The 22,929-nt window shown below is 39.9% G+C and overlaps 1 protein-coding gene across 1 annotated transcript; it reads right to left on the bottom strand.

Moving 5' to 3' along the window:
- Positions 1 to 700: 700 nt before the first annotated feature.
- LOC100561568 (protein mono-ADP-ribosyltransferase PARP12) lies at positions 701 to 20,945 on the bottom strand. Its single transcript, XM_003220877.4, has 12 exons — positions 20,416 to 20,945; positions 18,293 to 18,428; positions 14,469 to 14,733; positions 12,848 to 12,949; positions 11,610 to 11,733; positions 10,801 to 10,996; positions 10,119 to 10,239; positions 7,728 to 7,827; positions 6,673 to 6,754; positions 5,371 to 5,501; positions 3,628 to 3,779; positions 701 to 2,532 (listed from the first exon to the last, which is right to left on the bottom strand). The coding sequence occupies exons 1-12, from the start codon at positions 20,742 to 20,744 to the stop codon at positions 2,279 to 2,281; spliced, it is 1,992 nt and encodes a 663-aa protein (XP_003220925.1). The 5' UTR covers positions 20,745 to 20,945; the 3' UTR covers positions 701 to 2,278.
- Between the last annotated feature and the right edge of the window lie 1,984 nt (positions 20,946 to 22,929).

Raw genomic sequence — 22,929 nt, 5'->3', positions numbered from 1 at the left:
AAAAATGTTTGGACTATTTGGCTCCCGCCTCCTCATCAAAATGCATATAATGTCAACAACAGAATTCACAATAATTGCCAGAATCTCAAACTACGAAGCTGTTTCTATAAATAATTGTTATAATGTAGTATCTTTAAGCATTTTAATTGGTCTCAGCTGAAAGCTGTCGTTTTTCAAGTAACTGGGAAAACTGTACTTTATGATTGACTAAAAGAATTTTTTTTCTTACAGAATATTTTGCTATTTTGATTACTAATGAAAAGCATTTTCTTTTCCACCTGTTCCACACAAAATTTTATACTTATGAAACAGAAGTTATTTTTAAAGGAAGTGTGGTTCCTAGACCTTTCCAAATAACCTATGACCACAATTCACCATTGCATCGTAGAATAGCAATCTATTCTGACCAAAGGGAAGCACAATGTGTCAGTGACATCAAGGAATGTCTATTCAAGGTTGCTGCTGCTCACATGTCATGCTTCATTTCCTGTACTTTGCTGGGTTTAGGATGTTTCCTTCGGCATGCATTCCTAAGAATTCATGAAAATCCAGTATCCATTCTTAGCCATCCTGATTTGATATTTAGGCCCAATTTATTTATTTACAATATTTATATCCCAGCTTTCTCTGCACCAATGAAAATTGTACTTTCTATTGATAGTCAACTAGATATATGAAAATCATGCAACACAGAGAAAGCTTTGTAATACCTATGCTTTAATTTGCATTTAGTGGGAAAGCAAGATACATTATGACCAGCAAAGTAGTTTGACAACATTAAAAGAGTTTACAGTAATAGCTAGAGTTTTGGTTACAGAACTCCACAGAAACCTTTAAGAAAATCAGTACAGGATCAAGCCAAACCATACTTACTGCAGATAAACTTTTAAAATACCATTCTTAATGATGGCAAACTATTGAACCAGGCAGACTTCTGAAAAACTTTTAGTTATAAAAGTCACCCAGGGATCCAACTATACACCCATCAAAGCATGACTATGTAACACTTATGCAAGACATTCATGGCAATCCACTATTATTGACAGAGTATATGTGCACAGATAGTGAAAGTTTTAAATGTTTCCAGCATAGATTTGACTTCATGAATCCAGAATTGTAGCATGTACCCTGTTTATAACGCCTGAAGACACTGAGGCAAATTCATAAGGAACAAATGAACTTAATAGATTTTGTGCCAGAGAGGAAAGAACTAGATACAGTGGTTCGCTACCTCTGGGTCCCCAGATGTTTTGGTATTCAACTCTCAGAAATCCTAACTGCTGGTAAACTGGCTGGGATTTCTGGGAGTTGTAGGCCAAAACACCTGGGGACCCACAGGTTGAGAAGCCCTGACCTAGAACAATAAAAAGTTAAATTATTGGTCGGAAAATATAAAAGTATCACCAGAAGCTGTTGTCCAGCTAAACAAAAACAGCAATTCCCGAAAGACCTGGAGTCATTACTGATTCAATCACACTGTAGACCTCTCTTGGGCGTGAAATTAAATGTTGGTCTCATATACACCACTCATGCCAGGCTTCAAGATTCAACTTTGAATTGGTCAGGCTAAACCACAGCATAATATTGCACTTATGGTGTTCTATGTCTCAGTTTCGTTTTTTTGTAAGAACCAACCTGAAAGAATTTACAGCAAAGCTATCTCAAAATATCGGAAACAACTGCTTCAAGATGAGTGAATTTTAATTTAGACAATATTATGATCCAGTATAATGAAAGATACACTTTCAAATGCATGCAGGAAATATTTAAAAGGGGTGCTCCCTCATGCAGCCTTTTCAACCAGTGTTATTCTACAAGGCCATTTCGAATTTATGAAATGCATGTGGAGGCTTTTCAAAGGCAAATTGATCAACAACGTTGCCACAATCAACAAAAACCCCTTCTGAATTCAGCAACTGTGAAGAAAACAGTGATCACTTAGGCTTCAAGATGACAAGAATATTATCACAGCAGGCACCATCTCAGAAAAGTCGTCTACTGCGAGAAAAGAACTATGCTTCTTCTAAGAAGGCATTTATCACCCACAAATTTGGTAAAATTTTGGATTTAAAAATAAGGGTAGTTTTAAAACTGTTAATATATCGGCATGCTGCCCAATTCAACATAGTACATATATATCAAAATATTTTTTAAAAAACAGTTTGTGAACTACTGCAGTCCTAACATAAACAGATTCTTCCTCATCTAGTCTTCCAGAAAGTATCTCATAAGGCTGGAAAAGATAAGCAACAGCATGTACTTGATAACTAAGATTGATCTAATTTCTGTATTTAATCACATATTCAGGGTAAATCTGGTGTTTCTCAAAAATGACAAAGATGGATGGATTCCTGAGATCATTCACACAACTGTTATAGAATCCAGTGCTCTGGACCTCTTTTTGAGGAGGGCGAAGATAAGACGACATGCCTATGGTAAACTCTCCCACCAAAACTCTGGCCAAAAACATTATTTTATTGGTAGAATCACTGTAATTGTCAGAATATGAAGCATCCCTTGCAAAGTAACTTCCTGAAAGAAGCACAGAAGAAAAAGAGTAAGACTACTTATTGCAACTCAAAAATATAGCAGATTCAGCATTAGAAGATATACAGTAGAAGCTGCAAGTCATAAAAAGCTTGCAAAAATGAAATTATAAAGAGTCTATACAGAATCATATCAGCTAACAAAATACTCGTTTTTTAACATTCTCTACCCTGCCCCCATGACTGCCATTTGCGATTTCATGCATAATTTATTCTTAATTGTTACTGCAATTTTCCCCCAAAAACTAGGACTCAAGGTCACTTACGTGCACATACAAAAGGTCAACATTAAAATGGAATTAACCATCAATCAAATTTTGAAAATTTTTAACAAATTTTAAAAAATGTTTCATTTCAGCCTCATCGTTCTTTATGGATAGAAATCCCATTATTGTATTGAATAATTCTGACAACAGGAAGTGAGAGAAATCTACTCCTGGAAGAGAAATTTACTCCTGGAAGAGTTATCATGGGCAAAAGGTGTCTCCACTGAAGCTTTATCACCAAACTTTGTTTCCACAACAAGCCACCTTTTTCAAAATCCAATTCTCACAGGCGAAATCTTCTGAACAGGGGCACAGACAGCAAAACAAACACCACAGGGATGATAACCCTTCCCTATGCTATCCAAAGCTAATATATATCAATTTTGAATGAAGTTGCACTTCAAAAATGTGCCTGTTCTTACTTACATACTAATTCAACTTAAGAACAAGCCTACTTGGGAATTGGTTGCATTAAAATTCACTTAGAAGCACAATGTATACTTAGAAGTTTAGTGATGTTTGCTCCCAAGGAAGTGCATAGGTAAGACAGTATGCTACCTAGGTTATTCCTGGGACAGCCCAACTACAACAGCTTTCTTAATGCTGTGTGTGTACTTGATCACTTAATGCATTTCTAACTCATAATTCCTAAGGAAATTAAATTATTAAGTAGTCCAATTTGTCTAACCATTCTGGAGGAAACTCAATCCAGGATCTATGAAATAGAACAGAAGCAAGAAACCACACCAATGTCAGGGGGAGACATACCTAGTTGCACTGGCTACCTGACAAAAAGTGTAAGTTACCAGAATTACCTTTGCCATATGCTGTTCCGTGAACGCCACAGATCCTCCAGTCAAAGTTCTGCTGGCAGATAGCATCGACATGGCTCTTGTTTGTCCCATGAAACAACTGCCTTTCATCCACATCCTTTCCATCGTTTGCCTTTTTCATTTGCTCCTTTTGCCTAGGAACAAGATTATAGGTGTTAAATGTTCTCTAAAGCAAAAACAAATTTCAGCTGATTCTTAAGATCTTTTTTTGAAACCATACTCCAGACACTACCAATGAAGGGAAAGATAGTTGTATACTTTTTTGGAACTCCTCCCCTCTAGAAGTTATGTAAGCACAGCTATAGCCAGTGTAGCATAGTAGTTTTAGCGTTGGATTACAGCTCTGGATTCAAATCCCCACATGTCCATGGAAACACACTGGATGGTCCTTGGGCAAGCCATTCTCTCTCAAACTCAAATAAAGGCAACTGCAAACCCTCTCTGGACAAATCTTGCCAAGAAAACTGGGTTATAGGTTCACCTTAGGATCTCCGTATGCCAGAAATGACTTGATAGTATGCAACAACAAAGCAGTTTCATCTTTATTTTAGAGCAGGACAATACAAACTTAATTTTTCTGCTCCATGTCTTCAGATTTTAGATTATTTGGAATAGTTCACTATTTTGCTTACTCCAATGTTACATTCCATTTGCTATTCCTCTTAAGTTATGTTCTCATTGGCTTTCCTTATTTTATACCTTGTACTAATTTTAGGTTTCAACTATAAACTCCTTTAAATTTTAAAGACAGCTCTCTTAATCTTTTTGCCATCTTGGATTTATTTTCATTTTCTTTGTTTGTTTTTTGTATATTACTTGGAGGTATGGAGTCTGATCTGCAAATTGGCTTGTGTAATTTTTAATTAATATATAAATTTTGCACAGCAAACTAGGGATGCAATTATTCACTAATTTAATTCTCAAAGAAAGCAATGAGTATGTGTAGCATTTTCCTGCTAGCAAACTTGGGACTTATCCCAAGCAAGATACGGTTGCTACCAATGAATGATATCAATTAGACATCAGTTTACACACTGATGATCAAAACTGATTTCAAATACTGAGCAAATATGAGAGGACTCTTTTATGCTTCAGGGAAGATATAGCATAATGCTACTTTCAGTTGTGCTACTTGAAATCCTTGCCCTGTCTGAACTTTTCCTGAAAAAATTAAAATAAGAATATATTTCATATCTGTAACTTAGGCACAGAAAAACACATGTGCAAACATCCCATAGTAGGGGAAAACAGCAGGGGGAATTTCAAAAGCCATGTTGGGCTAGTTGATATATCCAAAACCAAGCACCAGCATACTTGGATGCCAACAGCAAATCAAACTAGTATTAAAGAAAAATATCTTAATAAAGTTAATAAAGTTAAAAGAAAAGTTAGATGTGTGCATATTATTTCCACATAGAGAAGGAGCAACTGTGGGGAAGGGGGATAGTTAGGAAATTTTGTCTACCCAACTTCATAATTAAACCATGTGAGACATCTAGCTATGCATCGCCTGACATTATATTTTTATTCCACAATATTTTCTTTAAAAAATCTAAAACTGAGGAAACAATAGGAGTGTCAACTTGTTCACATCATTATTTTTACAGAAGGCCAAAAGACTTCTGCTAGACAACAGTTCAACTGGGTTTTGGGGGATGGGGGAATGGACTCCAGTTTTTCAGACAATCTAGTCACATGAAACCAGTGGAACATTTTTGAACATACCACTGATATACTTCCCAAAGAGCCCGGTTCTGGATTCTCTTGATCTCCACAATTGTTGCTTTGGGCATTGTGCGCTGAAAGTTGACTTGAACTTTTCTATATTCATTGGAAGATGACAGAAGGGTAACCAGCTGCCAAAAAAAAATGCACAAGCATAAAAATACATTTCAGAATGAGCAGCAGAATGCTCAGACCAACAAAAAAGAATTTTAAATGTGGTAATCAATTTCTCCATTATCAAGAAAAGGATGTCAGAAGGTTTCCCTTGGACATAATGACACATGATACTGGGGAGGAAAACTTAGATCTGTGTTTTGCATCATAGTTTCAATTTTCCAGAATATTTTCTTTAAAAAGGAAAAGACATGAACAAATCTTATTCCCTCAATAAGGTAAAGGTTTCCCCTGACGTTAAGTCCAGTCGTGTCCGACTCTGGGGGTTGGTGCTCATCTCCATTTCTAAGCCAAAGAGCCAGCGTTGTCTGTAGACACCTCCAAGGTCATGTGGCCAGCATGACTGCATGGAGTGCCGTTACCTTCCTGCTACCTATTGATCTACTCACATTTGCATGTTTTCAAACTGCTAGGTTGGCAGAAGCTGGAGCAACAGCAGGCGCTCCCTCCGCTCCCCGGATTCGAACCTGGGACCTTTCGGTCTGCAAGTTCAGCAGCTCAGCGCTTTAACACACTGTGCCACTAAATTCTGTATGTTCCAACTACAATGGATTCAATGAAATTAATGAGCCTTTCCTATGTATTGAACCACAATTCCCAATTAATTAAATAGGTCTAATCAAGTTGGGAACACCAAGAAAACACCAGCCTTTGTTTTTATCCAAGGTATACAGCATCAATATTAAACTGACAATAAATATAAATAATAAATAATAAAGATTAGATAAAAAGTTTGACCTTTAAAAAATCAGCCAAAATGTTTGTTCTACTCAAAAAGTGTAAAAATACTACCAGTGTTGCTACTGACTGTACATCTACTGGACAGTGTCAGTTATTGACTATCTTGGTTTGGACAACATTTTCTGGGAACTCCAAATACCCAGAAAATGTGTGAGTTAGAATAAAATACAACAACTAAACCATTCTGGAGCTCAAAATCTGAATCTGCAAAGGCAATAATATTAATATTTGCATACATGGATATAATCTAACCTTTCACATTAGGAACAGTAAGTCACCATGTACAGTATTTTGGGGGGGGGGAATCAAGACACACGCACACACATGAAAAGGAAACTATACGTACAATCTGACCATTTAAAAAATAAGCATATCAAAGAATCATACCGTATATCCCAATTCTGGCAAGGCTGATTGATCCCAGTGTGCTGGAATTAATGCTGTGCCTCCTTTCGACTGTGCCACTCCACTTAGTGAATAAAAGAAATCAGATAGGTAATAAACCTTTACTTTTATAAATGATATTAAGGAGGAGGATTTCACCAACTGATTAACAGGCAAAATTAATACAGCTGAAGAATACCAATGCTAAACTTAAACAGGTCAAAGCTCAGCAAATTATCTTTAATTACTGCTAAAAGGAAGCATTCCACTATCTCATGATCTACAACACTTATTGCATGCTTAAACAGCTTGGGCATATTCTTGGACTCTGATTTGTGCCTGGATGCCCACTTTCCAGCAGTAGCTAGGATCTAGTGTGCTAGTTGCTTCAGATGTCAGATCTGGCCCATGTAACCACACACACCTTGATTACAGCATTGTTGTACTACTATAATACATTCATGTGGAATTGTCTTTTGAAACTATAGTACTTCATCACTTAATAGTCGCACCCCCATTTTCGGCATCCCAGTTTCAGTATTTTCAAATTCCTCATATCATAGTGGCACCCTTAATTTACCGGTAGGCAGCTTCCTCACTGTAAACGCTCATCTGCTTGCTTGTTTGCCCACCCACTCATTCACTAAGAAACCTATCCATCTATTCACCCATCTGCCCCCTTCAATAACACAGCCATCCACTCGCCCATCCACTCACCCACCCAAAGACCCATCTACTTATTTCATTCATTTGCCCATGCACTGACTCATATGGATAGGCATCCAAGTGATTGGATGGGAGAGAAATTGAATGTATGAGCGAGTGAGTAGGTAAACGGGTGAATGAAGTAGGTGAGTGAGTCTTGCTTTGGATCTTGAATAAAGAGAAAAGCTGCATATAAATAAAATTGTGACTCTTCAGGTATTGTTGGACTGCAACCTTTTGCAACTCTGGTCTCTGTTGCTAATGGTGAGGAATACTGGGAGCTACAGTTCACATCATTTCGAAAGCCAAACAATTTCCACCCATTGTACACATGTACACACATGTAAACTAACCCAGTTTTTTTCTTCTCTTCTACTTCTTTTGGAGACACAAACTTTGGTCGTCTACGAATACTTCGTTCTGTAAGATAACGCAGATTTTTCTGTTTCATGACTGGGGGAGAAAACAAGAACAAGAAAAAATAATATTACTTATATATACATTGCCTTCACATTTGCAAGATGTTTTTCACCTTGGAATAATAGTGACTTTAAAGAGAATATAAGAAGCAGGCTTAATTTTTAGGGAGGCCACGTCTTTTATTCTGAACTAATTCAACTCCTGTCTCCATGGCATGAAGCTGTGCGTGCACTTCAGACAAAAAGAGAATTGAACATAACAGCCCATTTGACTTGTAAAGAAGGTGTCCTCCTGATCCAAAAATATCCACTCCATCTGAACTCCCTTCACAGACATATCAAATAAGCCACCTAAATATCCAGACCAATAGTTCAATGTAAAAATTCTCATTTTGTGAACTTAGCTAAGTGGTAGAACATGCAATACAAAAGGTTCCAACATCTATTTTAAAAGTCTCATGGTTAGCATGACTAAGACTGTTTTCTTACTATGTTATTGTATAAAATGTGTGTATGGTAAATGAATACCAAACATGTTACATTCTAGCAATGATAAAGAATAAAAAATGTTTTATATACATCTATATGTACAAGAAGAAAGGGAGATGTAACTGCCAACGGGTTATACTCATATGTGCAGACAAGAAGTAGCATACATATAAATCAAATCCACTAAAAATGAACATTTAAACATTCACCGCTGTGCCAGGTAAGCAGGTTCAATTAATCTGTGTCAGAGACTGCATGTTCATTGAGCTATATAAATGTACATTAATCAGCTAGCTAGAGAAAACAGTAACTATAGGCTTGAATCAGCAGTAAGGAGTAGGGTTGGGCTCTAATCCCGTTACGTCCATTCGGATTGCACGGAATGGCACAACCCCATGGGAACAAAAGAAACAGTGAAACGAATGAAGAAAAGGACCGGTAGCCATTTGGTCAGCTGATTTTTGTTGCTTGGCTGTATGCCCTAGCTTGCAGGGCCTTCAGCCAAGCGCCGGACACTCAATGCTCGTAGCCCCTGCCTGCCGGGCCTATAAGCATCAAGTGCTCAATGTCTTGTAGGCCTGGCTCACAGGACCTACAGTCGAGCACCGAACACTCGACTTTGGGCCCTGCAAGCCCGGCCTATGAGCCACTGAGCGCTCGATAGCTTGTAGGCCCAGCTCACATGGCCTTCAGTTGAACACCGAATGCTTGATGCTCCTAGGCCCAGCTCGCAGGGCCTACGAGCATCGAGCACTCAGCACTTGCCTGTAAGCCCTGCGAGCCAGGCCTAGGAGATATTGAGTGCTCAATGGTCGTAGGCCCTGGCTGCCGAGCCTACCATCAAGCCCTTGACAGTAGGCCTGGCAGCCAGGGCCTAAAAACCATTGAGCACTCTAGCTGCCGGACCTACCATCGAGCACTCGACCATAGACCCTGTGAGCTGGGCCTACGAGCCATTGCACGCCCAATGGCTTGTAGGCCCGACTTGCAGGGCCTGGTGCTTTCAGGCCACCCAAGGCCTGAAAATATTTTGGTTTTTTCATTCCCTAATTTAGCAATATTTGTGTTTTGGGTTTCATGTATACATAGCATCTAATGAAGACATCATATAAAATGAGCCATTATCTGCCTTCCAGGTGTGCTTCAAATGCATAGTACTGTGCAATTTATTGTACAACGTTGCTGTACAGGTTTTTCTTGGTAAGTTTTATTCAGAGGGCATTTGCCTCTTATCATCCTCTGAGCCTGAGAGCCTGTGTCTTGGCCAAGGTCACCTGCTATGGCTGAGTGGAATCCGAATCCTGGTCTCCCAGTGTCCTAATCCAGTGTAACCCCATGCTAGCACTTTCTGTGTTATATAACATGTATATAACCATATACATGCTATATAATCATAGTCCATTTCCTTCCTTCTCAGGAAGAAACTAGACTACAGATTAGCAGCACTGCTGCATAGAAAGGGCAGAGCTTCTGGTAAAGTAGTTTCTTTTAAGCAGCTTTGCAGGTATCCAAGTTTTTTGCTGCTCACAGCAATCTTTAACCCAGGCTTATAGGCAGCCTTCATTGAGGAAGATGGGTAGCAAAAATTCTACTCAAGAACGAGAAATAAAACATTACCTGCCGTGGGAAGAATGGAATGTTTTAAAATGAGACAATTTTAGTTCTCACTGAATGAAAAAGTAACTCACTATAAGTAATGCCATGTTTCGTGTAATTCACCGTTTCCTAGCTCTGAGAAGTATTGCATGGTCTTGCTCAGTATAAGACTACAATATGGGTTTATAGCCAGCATTCTTTTGGCACACCTCATTTGATTTAAGAATACCAAGAACACACCTCTGAAATCAAGTTCATATGTATGTTTCCCAGCTGAAAACTTGAGTGTTGGTGATGCTTCGGACTGATAGGCCTTCTCCAAGTCAAAACTGGACAGTGTCGCAGCGTCATGGTCAAGATCCTGCAATCAAGAGTCACAAATATAAATGATGGTCCATCTTTTTTAAAAAAAACTTTGCCAGGGAAACTGGATCTAAAGTTGTGATACATCCTAGGATGGTAAAAAAGAAAGATTTACTGATTACAGTGAATCTCCTGAAGCTTCTCTTAACATTAGCATTTTAGTGATTGGGATTCTACTGGGCCCAACTATAGTACTCTCGTCTCTATTGTTGAATGGTGAGTTAATACATAGGTAAAACCAAATGATCCATTGACTCTAGTTTGTATATTTCGTTTGCATATACTTGAGTATTTTGTTTGTTTGAAGAACAGCAATATTGCAAGACAAATAAGTAACGATAAATAATGACAGTCCCATGGTTGTGCTTTTAAAGATCTCTGATTCATTTCAGGAAAACTGTGCAAGAAAATGCTAGTAAGTTATGCACCTCTTGTGAATCTGAAATGTTAACCACATTTTTATCTTCACCCTGGCTTAGAGAGAGGGACTTACACTACAATTATGTACAAAAGGACTCTGCTTTTTTATTCCATGCAGTTTTGTTCCAGTATTACTTACCTTTACTCCATATTCATTCCAGACATCACACTCATCTTTCCAATACCAGATCCAATCAGTTGTGAGAATATAATATGGGGCTTTAGTCACAGAGGATGCTGTAGAGAGGCGTCTAAGTTTGGCACTGTTACAAGTCATATTGGAGAAATCAATGACTAGAACCTTGGAGTCATTCCCAAGGCCGTTGTAGACCATTCTGTAACAGGTTGATATAAAAAAAACATTTTAGAGTTCACCTGGAAGTGCTACAAAAATCTACAAAGGTTATTTTTAAATCTAATAATGCCAATATTACTACTTTCTGCTAACTAACAATAGCATTTATTCTGCTCCACATGTTACTGTAATAAGCATTTTACAGCAGTACTGTACAGCAAAACCATCAGCTAATGCTTTCTGCATTAAAAAGAGTTGGCTAACAAAAGTAATGTATGTGTTATATTTGTGAGTTTCATTTCTAGCAGTGAAAGGATGTGTGGGTTGTTCCTCCTACTCGCTGGAGTACTAGATCCCTCTCCTTTTTTATTGTAGATGGGAAAGAAATGAGGGATAGGAAAGGAACTAAAACAAGGATCTAATAAGGTATGACCATGACCCTCTTAGTCTTCCATTTTGTGCATGATCCAGCTTTCAACATTTTTTGCCAATTTGATCAAAGCTCAGTGTATCATAAAGCATAGTAGTAAAACGAAAGTAACCCACCAGCTAAAATCTTGATAAAATATTTAAATCAGCAAATATCTTTTGCAAAGACCTGTGTAAGTACAATTTTATGTTAAGTCAAACCAAATCTATTAACACATGGATACCTTTCATGAAATGGGTCACAATAGTCTTGCTCAATCTTCTCCATGTTGGCCAGATCTTTCCATTGGGCTCCATCCAAAGTTTGCCATCTATATGGCAAGTGGAAATGAACCCGAATACATTTATCTGGATTTGAAAAACCACATTTATGTTAAAATTTTCACCTACCAGAATGGCCTTAACACAAAATGTAGACATATACATGGTATAAGACAAATGAAAAGGACTATTTTAGCAGGGTGCTGGTGGATAATTTTTGCCTTTAGGATACAATGGGCAGATATGCAGCAAAAAATTATTTTAACCACAAAAAATAACCCAGAGAGCTAAGGACCACATAAATAGCCTTGGGGTCACATATGATCCCCGGGCCTGCACTTTGCCCATCCTGGCTTGCAGGGAGATCTTGGTCATGTTTCTTGACCGATTAATCACCACATGCTGACTGACACCCCAGCTTCTCTATGAACACAGCATCATGTGATCTTCCTTGGCTGATTATGAATCTGACAACTGATAGTTGCATATATGAACAGATTCCAATGAAATGTTCAGACAAGCGTTATATTCCAGTAAATAACCTGAAGACTGGCAGCAACATCATCTCAATAAGAAGAGTGAAAAAGCTATTTTTTTTCCAAACAGGAATTTGCATACACTCCATAAAGGATTTGGGAGGCAGCTGCTGTTGTACATAGTCACACACAACAAAAACAGGATTGCTTGGAGTAGAATCCAATTCAATCCTAGCTGGATTTTTTTTTTTTTTTGCATTGCTTACTACAGAAACCAAATAGTCAAAGTTTGTATTTCTCCAAGTCCCGCTCATTTTTCTAGTACTGATACTACTAAAAAGACTTCCAGCTAGATAGAGGCAAAGGAGAACTAACATTTCAGTGTCAGAGGCTTTGTTAAAACAATTTATGCATTTTAGGTTGTGGAAATGAAAGACCGATCTTAGTCTGGAAAATGAAGGGCACGATAAAGCAAATAGCCCAATGCATGCAATTTTCAAACCATTTCTAAAGAAGGCAGGGGCAAGTCGTATGGAAGACAAATAAGAAAATAGAATTTTGAAAAATAAGTTGGATAAGTCCCTTGGCTGATGGCAGAGTTTCTAGCAAGTAAAATTTTGTGATGTCTAAATGTGGAAGCAAGAAACAGTAAATCAATGAAAGAGTGAGAGGAAACTTGATACAATTAATGGGAAAAATGCAAAAGATTTCTCTCATTGACCTACCTTGAAAGCTACAACTTTTCCTAATGTAGTATAAACAAATCGTATCTGATTCATCAATGCTATTTGTGGTTGATGGAACCTGTGAACTGCTCTCTCTTCTTTCTGAAGAAAAAAAAAGGAAACGCGTAATGTTGTATATTCCAGGCAAGACAAAAAAGAGACACTATAAAACAGTTCCCAAAATTGTAAAGATATGGATAATTAAAACTTCTCAAATTTACAACTCCAACAATAAGGACAACCTTAGGAACAGTATCCATAGATACTGCACCCATGTATTTAGCTCCTTCTGCTTGAAAATATTCTTTAAGAATAAATCAAAAAGTAAACCTTAAGGTTGCCTTTTTCTATCTCACAATGCCATGTATCATTGAAGATCCATGGATTTGGTAACCACAAGGGGTCCTAGATATCAGCAGATACCAAGGGCCAATTCTGCATTTTTTTTTTTGTATTTAGATGTCTAAATTTGGATGGAACACTGTTACTTTTACTCCAGACTTTAAATACTGCTCCTGACATAGCTATTTTTGGAGTCCACACTATGAAGTAGATGATCCATCACAAACTGTCCGTGTAATGCACTGTTAAATGAGCTGCTGTAATTCATGCACACATTTCTAGTAGAAATGGGGAAGGCAACATCTGTGGACTACATACTGAAATATTAGAGTACTTTTGCAAAGAGAGGGCAGACCAAAAGAGATATCATGGTGAAAACCTGAGCTCTTAAGTTACCATTCTACACTCTCTCAGAAGCAATGACAAAAGCAGAATAATCACTGAACGAGAAAAAGCATAATAAATACAGCCACCTTCGCAGAAGTAGCTATCAACTCTGTCACTGCTGATATATCACCCGGTTGCTCACAGTGATAAGTGAAGAGTTGCAATTAGTAGAAAGCAATATGTTGTGGCATTAGTTTACTTATTCCATGCTCTTTTTCATGATTGAGGAACCAACACAGTGCTAAGAAGAAACTGCATACCACCCCTTCTAGACTATGATGGGCAGGGATTCACATTTCCCAGAAGCTCCAAACAAACACATAAATAGTACCACCTTTTGCCTTTCAAGTCCCCTACTGACTTATGGCAACCTCATTAAGTTCACTGGGTTACTAAAGCAAGGAGCACTCACAGGTGGTTTGTTGAATTTGTTGGTAGTCTCCCATCAAAGTAGTAACCAGGGCTGACTCAGTTCAGCTTCCAAGATCCGAAGGGATCTGGTCTCTTTAGGGTATTTAGGAACTTATTATCCCTCATCTGATAGCAATTTACTCTTTGAAGGTGTCTCAAAGAAATTCTAATTCAAGTGTTTAAGAAAATGGGACAAATGGAGAAATAGGAGTAACAGAAGAATGTGTACATGATTGCCTGATTGTCTAGGCATGATAGTAGATGGTCAAAAGGTCTAACTGTCCAATTTCTAAGACAGGTGTCCTGAAACTGTAAACAAAATTACTTATAGCTCCCTTTTCAACTAAGAACTTAAGAATAAGTAGAAGGGGGAATCTCTCTTCTCTTCTTGAGAACATTCAGGGTTGTTGCTACAATCTTAAAAAGATTTCCATGAAGAGTGCAATCCTATAACATTTTTCAAAAAAGGTGAAGTATTTACCTTTGCAAGGTGATGGTGTGCTATTTCTGATGTCATATGCATTTCTGTAGATCAGAGGAATTCTAGTAATTAGAGCTCGGGTCATTCCCCACTTTTCCAGCTTCTCATAACAGTCTGGATTGAAAACATCGTGTGACCGCTTGCAGTTGCTTCCGAACCTGCAGTCTCCGTGGAGGTAGTACTGACATATATGGAGTTTGACACAGATCTTCTTAAAGTTACAAGATCCATAGGGACCATCCCCTTTATTATAATATGCACATACCTGGAAATGGAAAGAGAAAGTCAGACACATGGACACTTTGAATCAAATAGAAACTACAGTACAACCCCCACGTCCATGAGACCCAGACCCACGGTTTCATTTACCCATGTCTGACAAAGCATATCCTCTCCAAGCATTTCTATGTTCTCCAGTCAATTCTACAGTATACTTCCACTGGAGTTTGAACACATACTGAAGGACCTAGCAATGTCTAGAGCAAGCATGGGCAAACTTCGGCCCTCCAGGTGTTTGGGAGTTGAAGTCCAAACCACCTGGAGAGCCCAAGTTTGCCCATGCCTGGTCTAGAGGTATAATAGCTAAACACACCCTAGGTTCCCCAGTGCAACTCTATGGTATGCTTTTGCTACAATGAATTCCCCAGAGTTTCACATATGGGAGAAACATTGTACTGCACCTGCAAGAGAGTTTAAAAAACAGCATGACTCCTTTGTATTTTGGAAGAAAAAAGCTAAAACAGGTTCCTTTCTGTATCTTAGATCAGAGATATTCATTTCTCATTGACAAAGCTGTACACATCACTGCTATGATTTCTGCTGTGCTAACAATTAAGAATGAGTCCTACAAGGAAGCAGTCTTCAGTGTTTCATTTCCTTGTTGTCTTGCACATTTCAAAATGAGTTTCATGTCTTAATTCTGATTAAACAAACAAGAATATAATAGTATCAAAGGACACTGTTCTACTAGAATATCTAACGATATATGAAAGGTCAGGCTGGCCTCCCTCACAGGATCATCTATACACATAATAAAAGTGGAAAGTGTGGTGTCCACTTACACAGACAGCCTCTCACCTCCACAAACAGCTATAGCTCCCACTGAGAAGGAGACACCATGGCCCTCCCTCCACTGACATGCAGGTTATAGTGAACGCCATAAACATGTAGCCCAAACCCTGCCAGTGCCCTCCACAAACGCCACTCTGCCCCCCACCCAAGTGAAGGCTTTCATGTGGGGGCAATTTCACCCTAGATGTTCTGTTTTTCCTCCAGAATGGACATCCCTGGGTTCCTTAATTTGCATGACCCCACCTACTGCCTCTCTCTTAACCTTTTCCTATGGCACACAGTTAGCAGAGGAATTGATCACCAACTGAACAAGAAGCTTGGGGAGAATTCACTGTAATTTACAAGAGTTGTCCTTGACCTACATCCAGAGAGCATTGTTAACCCACTCAACAATTGATCTGGAGCACACTTGCCATGGAAGATGGGACTTGCAATATCTTCACTGATACTGTGACCCCCACCAACAATGGACTGGGACCAAATGTGGCACAGAGAAGCCCCATGACCAACAGAACATACAGCAGGGGTTAGTGGGAATGGACCTTGATTTTGGGAGTTATAGTTCACCCTTATGCAGAGAGCACTGAACCCATCTGACGTCAGATCTGGACCAAACTTGGCACACAGATCCAACATGGCCAACTGCTTTGGGGGTGATTGACCTCGCATCTGGGAGTTGTAGTTCACTCTTATCCAGACAGCACTAAACCCAGCCGACAATGGATCTGGACCAAACTTACGAGATATTATCTAACATCCCAAAACAAACAATGCCTTTTTCTAATAACCCGGGCACCATCGGGTCCCCAAGCTAGTTTGAGAATAAAGTGAAGTGAGGAAGCTGTTTACATGACCTTGAAATGTTTGGAAGAATTGAGAAATTTAATTGTGCCAATAAACCAAATGCATTCATTCTATTCCTTTATTACAAAAATGCTTATTTAGTCCTATGTATGGTATGTGAGCTATTTTACATCATTTTATAACTAGGTATATCAAACTCTTTAGACCAGAGTTTCTAAACTGTGCTCCTCCAGATGTTTTGTACTACAACTCCCACAGTTCCTAACACCTGGTAAACTGGCTAGGATTTCTGGGAGCTGAAGTCCAAAACACCCAGAGGAGCACAGCAAGCGAAACACTCCTTCAGACAATTGATTTAAAATACTAAATTTCATTCTTTCAACAGAAATTATTTTCATGCAAGATGGCAGTATGAATAGAAAGCTATGTTCCCCAGTCACAGCAGCAGCAAAACAACCAAACACATCCTATTATCAATGTAATAATCATTAATCTAAATCTATTTGTTCATTCCAAGTAGAATAGATCCACTGAATCAATTGAGCTTATATAAACATTGACTCAGCACATCAATATTTCTTCAATGGATCTTCTCTGGCTGAAACGGCCACTTCAGGGACTCTGTATCTGGTGTGTTGAAGGCAGCAGAACACCTCCATGACATGAGTTCACAGCCAAGGTTGAGAAATGAAAACAGAGGGAAAACATCTGGAGCTCTGCGTAGGAAAGAGCCTGATAAGACAAACTGGCTCAGACGGAAAGACCTGGAGGCTGGATAGAGAAACTTTTGGGAGTTGAAGGGGTGGGACTTTTGGGGGTTATTGAACTGAGAACTTGCCTGCATTTTCTTCATTCATAACATTGCTGTATAGAAGTAACCTACGAGCATTATAGAAATTTCCAAGATTCCCAAGAGTGGACTTAATTGCTAACAAGGTTCTGCAATCTTCACACCACTGCGATTCAGCTGCAGTGAAACAGCGATGGGGAAAGAGTTCCATAAACTTTCCTACCGTCTTCCATTAATGGACAGAGGAGCACATATCCAACATTTCAAAAACACCATAAAGCGCAGAGCTAAGCTGCTTAAATAGTAATAAATTTTGTAAACTTCACATCTGACCAAGCAAATAAACTATGGTAGACTAATATACTCCCCTTCCTTAAGAGAGACATGTGAGATAGTAAATCTTTTAACCATTGGACTGTAGTAACATTTGAACAATTGGGACATCTAAATTTCTCAAGAAAAGAAGAGGTGAGCAAATATATATATTTAAAAACCTAGCTTCATGCCATTTTTAAACACTTTTATCTATGGATGACCTATGATGACCCTTTTCTTATCTCTCTACATTCCTTGTACCAAACAAGACACACATTATGACCTTTCAGCTCTGAATACAGCCCCATGGATCCAGGCCTAGTTCTACTAACAGCAGACAAATTCAAGACATATGTAAATTAAGACCTACTGATTTCAATGCACTGTCGAGATTAGAACAAGCATGGGCAAACTTGGGCCCTCCAGGTGTCTTGGACTTTGGCTCCCACAATTACCTACAGCCAGTAGGATGTTAGGAATTGTGGGAGTTGAAGTCCAAAACACCTGAAGGGCCCAAGGTTTGCCCATGTCCGATCTAGAAGTACAGTGAAGTCTAAATTCAATATTTCACAGAGCCTGTTTTTCATCATCCATTATAACGGCTGTCTCCACTTCTTTTCTGTGTTTTAGCTTGAAAGAGACTTGTAGCCTAACACTTTGGGATGCAAACATTTCTGTTAAAACTGGTTACTCAAGTGAAATTAAAAGAGTAGACGTCTCACAAATTCTCAGCTATAAAAGCAGTGCTCAGGGGGCACATAAACCATAACCAGATTTTTACAGTCACCATTTGTCCAGAGATTCATTAAAAAGAAACATCAATCAAGGTAATGGTAGTCCTCACCTCAGGCAACAGGGAAGGATCATTCTGAAGCAGCAGCTGACATAAATCATCAGAGCTTAACTTTTCCAGCTCATGCTCTTTTAGGACTGCGAGGTTACAGGGTGAATAAAAATCATGGATGAATCTGCACTGTTTCCTGAAAGTTGGGGGGGGAATTAAAAACATAGCTTAAAGTTAAGTAGGCACATTTTCTTAAAAGTAAATCACATAGAGTGTAATGCAGCTTACTCCTAGGTAACTTTACACAGATTCAACAATCCAACTACACTGCTCTGAGTTTTCTGGGCTGTATGGTCATGTTCCAGCAGCATTTTCTCCTGACGTTTCACCCACATCTATAGCCGGCATCCTCAGAGGTTGTGAGGTCTGTTGGAAACTAGGCAAGTGGGGTTTATATATCTGTGGATTGCCCAGAGTAGGAGAAAAAAACTCTTGTCCATTTGAGGCAAGTGGGAATGTTGCAATTGGCCAGCTTAATTAGCATTTAATGGCCTCACAACTTCAAAGGCTGGCTGCTTCCTGCCTGGGGGATCCTTTGTTGAGAGGTGTTAGCTGACTCTGATTGTTTCTTGTTTGGAGTTCCCGTTTTGTGAATGTTGTTCTTTATTTACTGTCCTGTAAAGACAGGAAGCAGCCAGCTTTGAAGCTGTGCAAGGCAATTAAACCTAACCAAGGTGGCCAATTGCAACATTCACACTTGCCTCAAACAGACAAAGAGTTCTTTCTCCCATCCTGGACCTTCCACAGATAAATAAACCCTTCTTGCCCAGTTTACAACAGACCTCACAACCTCTGAGAATGCCTTCCATAGATGTGGGTGAAACATCGGGAGAAAATGTTTTGGAACATGGGCATACAGCCCGGAAAACTCACAGGAACCCAGTGATTCCAGCCATGAAAGCCTTCAACAAGACAAATCCAACTGCATCTTTAAAAAAGAAAATAAAGCCAGGCAGTCTAGTGCTTTGTTTAAAACTTGTTTTTAAAGTATGATCATCAAATGGGCAGGGAAGGCCACAAAGGACAGAATGATGGCAGGAGTAAATTTGTGGTAAGCTTTGAAATGTTACCAGAGAATGTGAAGCAACAAAAAAAGAAAAAGATAAGAAAAGTCACCCTGAATCATCAGCAAACACAAGGCGGGAGAAACACAATTTTACAGCTAGGCATTTCCTTCCTATATACTACACTGGCATGGAAATATAGTGTAGTATAAATTAACAAAGGTAAGATTAGTAAAATTCCAGATCCTTTGCAGCCACCTAAATAACAACTCCACTATGTAACAAAATCTGAACTATTTCCTGTTCCTGGTTTGAAAGTGTTATTTCCTGTTTAATTGTACAGTACTTATTTTTGAAAGTAGTTGTTATACTCCAGAAACTTTGTTGTTGTGGCTGCCACAAACTATGTTGAATTGTGTTGTCAAAGGCTTTCATGGCCGTGATCATTGGGTTGCTGCGAGTTTTCCGGGTTGTATGGCCATGTTCCAGAAGCATTCTCTCCTGATGTTTCTCCCACATTTATGGCAGGCATCCTCAGAGGTTGTTGGGGTCTGTTGGAATGAGACAAGTGAGGTTTCTATATCCAGGGTGGGAGAAAGAACTTTTGTCTGTTGGACGAGAAAATGAACAAAATCTGGCTACCAGTATTAAAAAAAAAACTGTAAAACCAAGATAGTAAATAAAGAACAACACTCTGAAAACAGGGGAAACAGGGCTAGCTAACACCTCTCAAGAAAGGATTCAAGCAAGAATAAGCCAGGCCATGAAGCTGCAAGGCTTTTCAATGCTAATCAAGGTGATTAATTTCAAGATTCACACTTGCCTCCAACAGACAAGTTCTTTCTCCCACCCTGGACCTTCCACAGATATAGAAACTCCACTTGCCTAGTTTCCAACAGACCTCACAACCTTAGAGTTTCCAACAAACCTCACAGCCTCATCACATTAGAGTAGCCAGGGGCAAACTTGGGCCCTCCAGATGTTTTGGACTTCAACTCCCACAATTCCTAACAGCCTACCGGCTGTTAGGAATTGTGGGAGTTGGAGTCCAAAACACCTGGAGGGCCCAAGTTTGCCCCTGGCTACTCTACAGTGTGCAAGTTCCCAGAGAGAGCTCACCTGGTGCCTTGGTGGCGGCAGGCTCCGTAGACGAAGAAGCGGCAAAGGTGGAGCTGCCGGCAGTCGCCCTGGCACTTCCCGCTGCCGTGCTGCGCGCAGAGCCGGGCGCCGGTCTTGGCCACGACCGTCCGGGACTCCCCGCCCGACGCCGCCGAGGAAGGAGGCTCCTCCCGGGTCACCAGCGTGAACTTAGAGGCGTCCTGGAGGAGCTGGGCCAGGAGGCCGGCTCTGCCCTGGAGGCCAAGGCGGCGGCCCAGCTCGTCCTCGCTTAAAGAGCCGCCGGAGGCGCAGAGTTCCTTGTAGATGCGGCTGGACGAGGTGCTCAGCATCCTCACCTGGCTTTGGGCCCCTCGGTACGATTGCTGGCGACCCTAACCCGCCCTGCAAGAGAGCGCCGGCCTCTGCCCCGCCCTCGCCTCCTCTGAGTTTCGTTCTCTCTTCCTCTCTCTCTCTCTCTCTCTCTCTCTGCGGGTTGCTATCTCTCTCTGAAACGAAACTGAAAGGAAGGGAGCTCTTCCAGGAAGAAAGGTAGCAAGCCAGCAGGAGTCATTGGGTGTCTCCATAGCAAAGATCTGGGGGGCTCCTTGCAGAGTTAAGGCAGTGATCTGGGAATGGTGGACACACTCATAGAATCATAGAGTTGGAAGAGACCTCATGGGTCATCCAGTCCAACCCCCTGCCAAGAAGCAGGAAATTACATTCAAAGCACCCCCGACAAATGGCCATCCAGCCTCTGCTTAAAAGCCTCCAAAGGAGGAGCCTCCACCACTCCTTGGCACTGACTTAAACAAAAAAAAATCCCTAAAATAGAACTCTAAAACTACCACAGCTAATGTGTTGTCGAAGGCTTTTATGGCGGAATCGCTGGGTTGCTGTGAGTATGGCCATGTTTGATGATCGGGACATCCGTAGAGATGTCAAGGTGCTTGTTTATAAAGCCATTGTCCTCCCAACCCTGCTCTACGCCTGCGAAATGTGGACGGTCTACAGACATCACACCCAACTCCTGGAGTGTTTCCATCAGCATTGCCCCAGAAAAATCCTGCAAATCTCTTGGGAAGACAGGCGGACAAATGTCAGCATGCTGGAAGAAGCAAAGACCACCAGCATTTACCTGGCTCCTGCCCTCAGTCTTAGACTTTGGCTCGCCCAAAGTCTGAAATGACTTGAAGGCACACAACAACAATCCTAATTAACTTGGCTATCTCATTGGCCAGAAGCAGGCCCACACTTCCCATTGAAATCCTGATAGGTTTCTATTGGTTAAAATTGTTCTTATTTATAAATATTATATTGTTCTTTCATTGTTGTTGTTGTTGTTGTTTTTTGCACTACAAATAAGACATGTTCATGTTTGTTTTCAAATGATAATCCGGCCCCTCAACAGTCTGAAGGATTGTGGACCAGCCCTCTGCTTTAAAAGTTTGAGGACCCCTGGTTCATGCATTTATATCCCAGAACCAGTAAGTGTAACAAGTGAAAAGTGTTACAGAGGTCTAGGACTGCATCTTCTGTCATAATTTCCTTCTTCTAAAAGTGTGGTGTAGATTTAGATCAGGAACAAAGCACAACATTAGGGGTTAGGGGAAAAGACTTGCAAAAATACAACTTCCATAGCATAGAGTTAAAGTGGTGTTAAACTAGATTAATTCTACAGTGCAGATGCACTCCCCAGAAAGCTACAAACAGATCAAGAAAAGGCTTTACTGAAGTGAAAACACACTAGAAGATACTGTAGCTGTAGGATAGAACTGAGCTTTAGACTGTGATTCTGAAGTCTAGGGTTCAATTTTCTGATCAGTCATGAAACTCACTGGGTGACCTTGGGCAACTTATGCTCTCTCAACTTCAAAGGATGCCAAAAGCAAGAGCACTCTGAGCAAATAGAAAGCTCCAATATAGGGTCACCATAAGTCAGAAAGGCCTTGAAGGAACACAAAAACAAAGCTAGTGGAAGGAACTGGCAAAACTACCTTTGAGTATTCCTTACCTAAGAAAACTCTTAAAAGATAGCATGGTGTAGCAGTGTGAATAACTCTGGAGACCAGGGTTTGGTTCCCTGCTCAGCCATAGAAATCTACTGGGTGGCCTTGGATGAGTCACACTCTTTCAGCCTTAGAAAACTCCATGAAACACTTTTCAGTGTACAGATAGTTTGCAACACACGTTTAATATACTCATTTACAGCAGTTAGAAGGAACTAGTTGTATATAATTACTTTGAATGCACTTCTTTTCTTCATAATTACTATATAACTATGATTGCCACTAAAGCAGGCATGGGCAAACTTCACCCCTCCAGGTGTTTTGGACTTCAGCTCCCACAATTCCTAACAGCCAGCATGGACTTATCTTGAACAATTAAGGAGTAAATATACAAATTATTATACAAACTATTCAACTGCAGCTAGTGACCCCAGTCTATAAACCAGCACAGTGGGCAAATTATTAGTTTGTTGTGTCATGTTCTGCGCGTGAAGCCTAGCCATGCAAATGTGGTTGCTTAAATATTTTG

The sequence above is a fragment of the Anolis carolinensis genome, chromosome 5 (genome assembly GCF_035594765.1).
Source record: "Anolis carolinensis isolate JA03-04 chromosome 5, rAnoCar3.1.pri, whole genome shotgun sequence".
Classification (NCBI taxonomy): Eukaryota; Metazoa; Chordata; class Lepidosauria; order Squamata; family Dactyloidae; genus Anolis; species Anolis carolinensis.
This window is presented reverse-complemented; position numbering and strand designations above follow the sequence as displayed.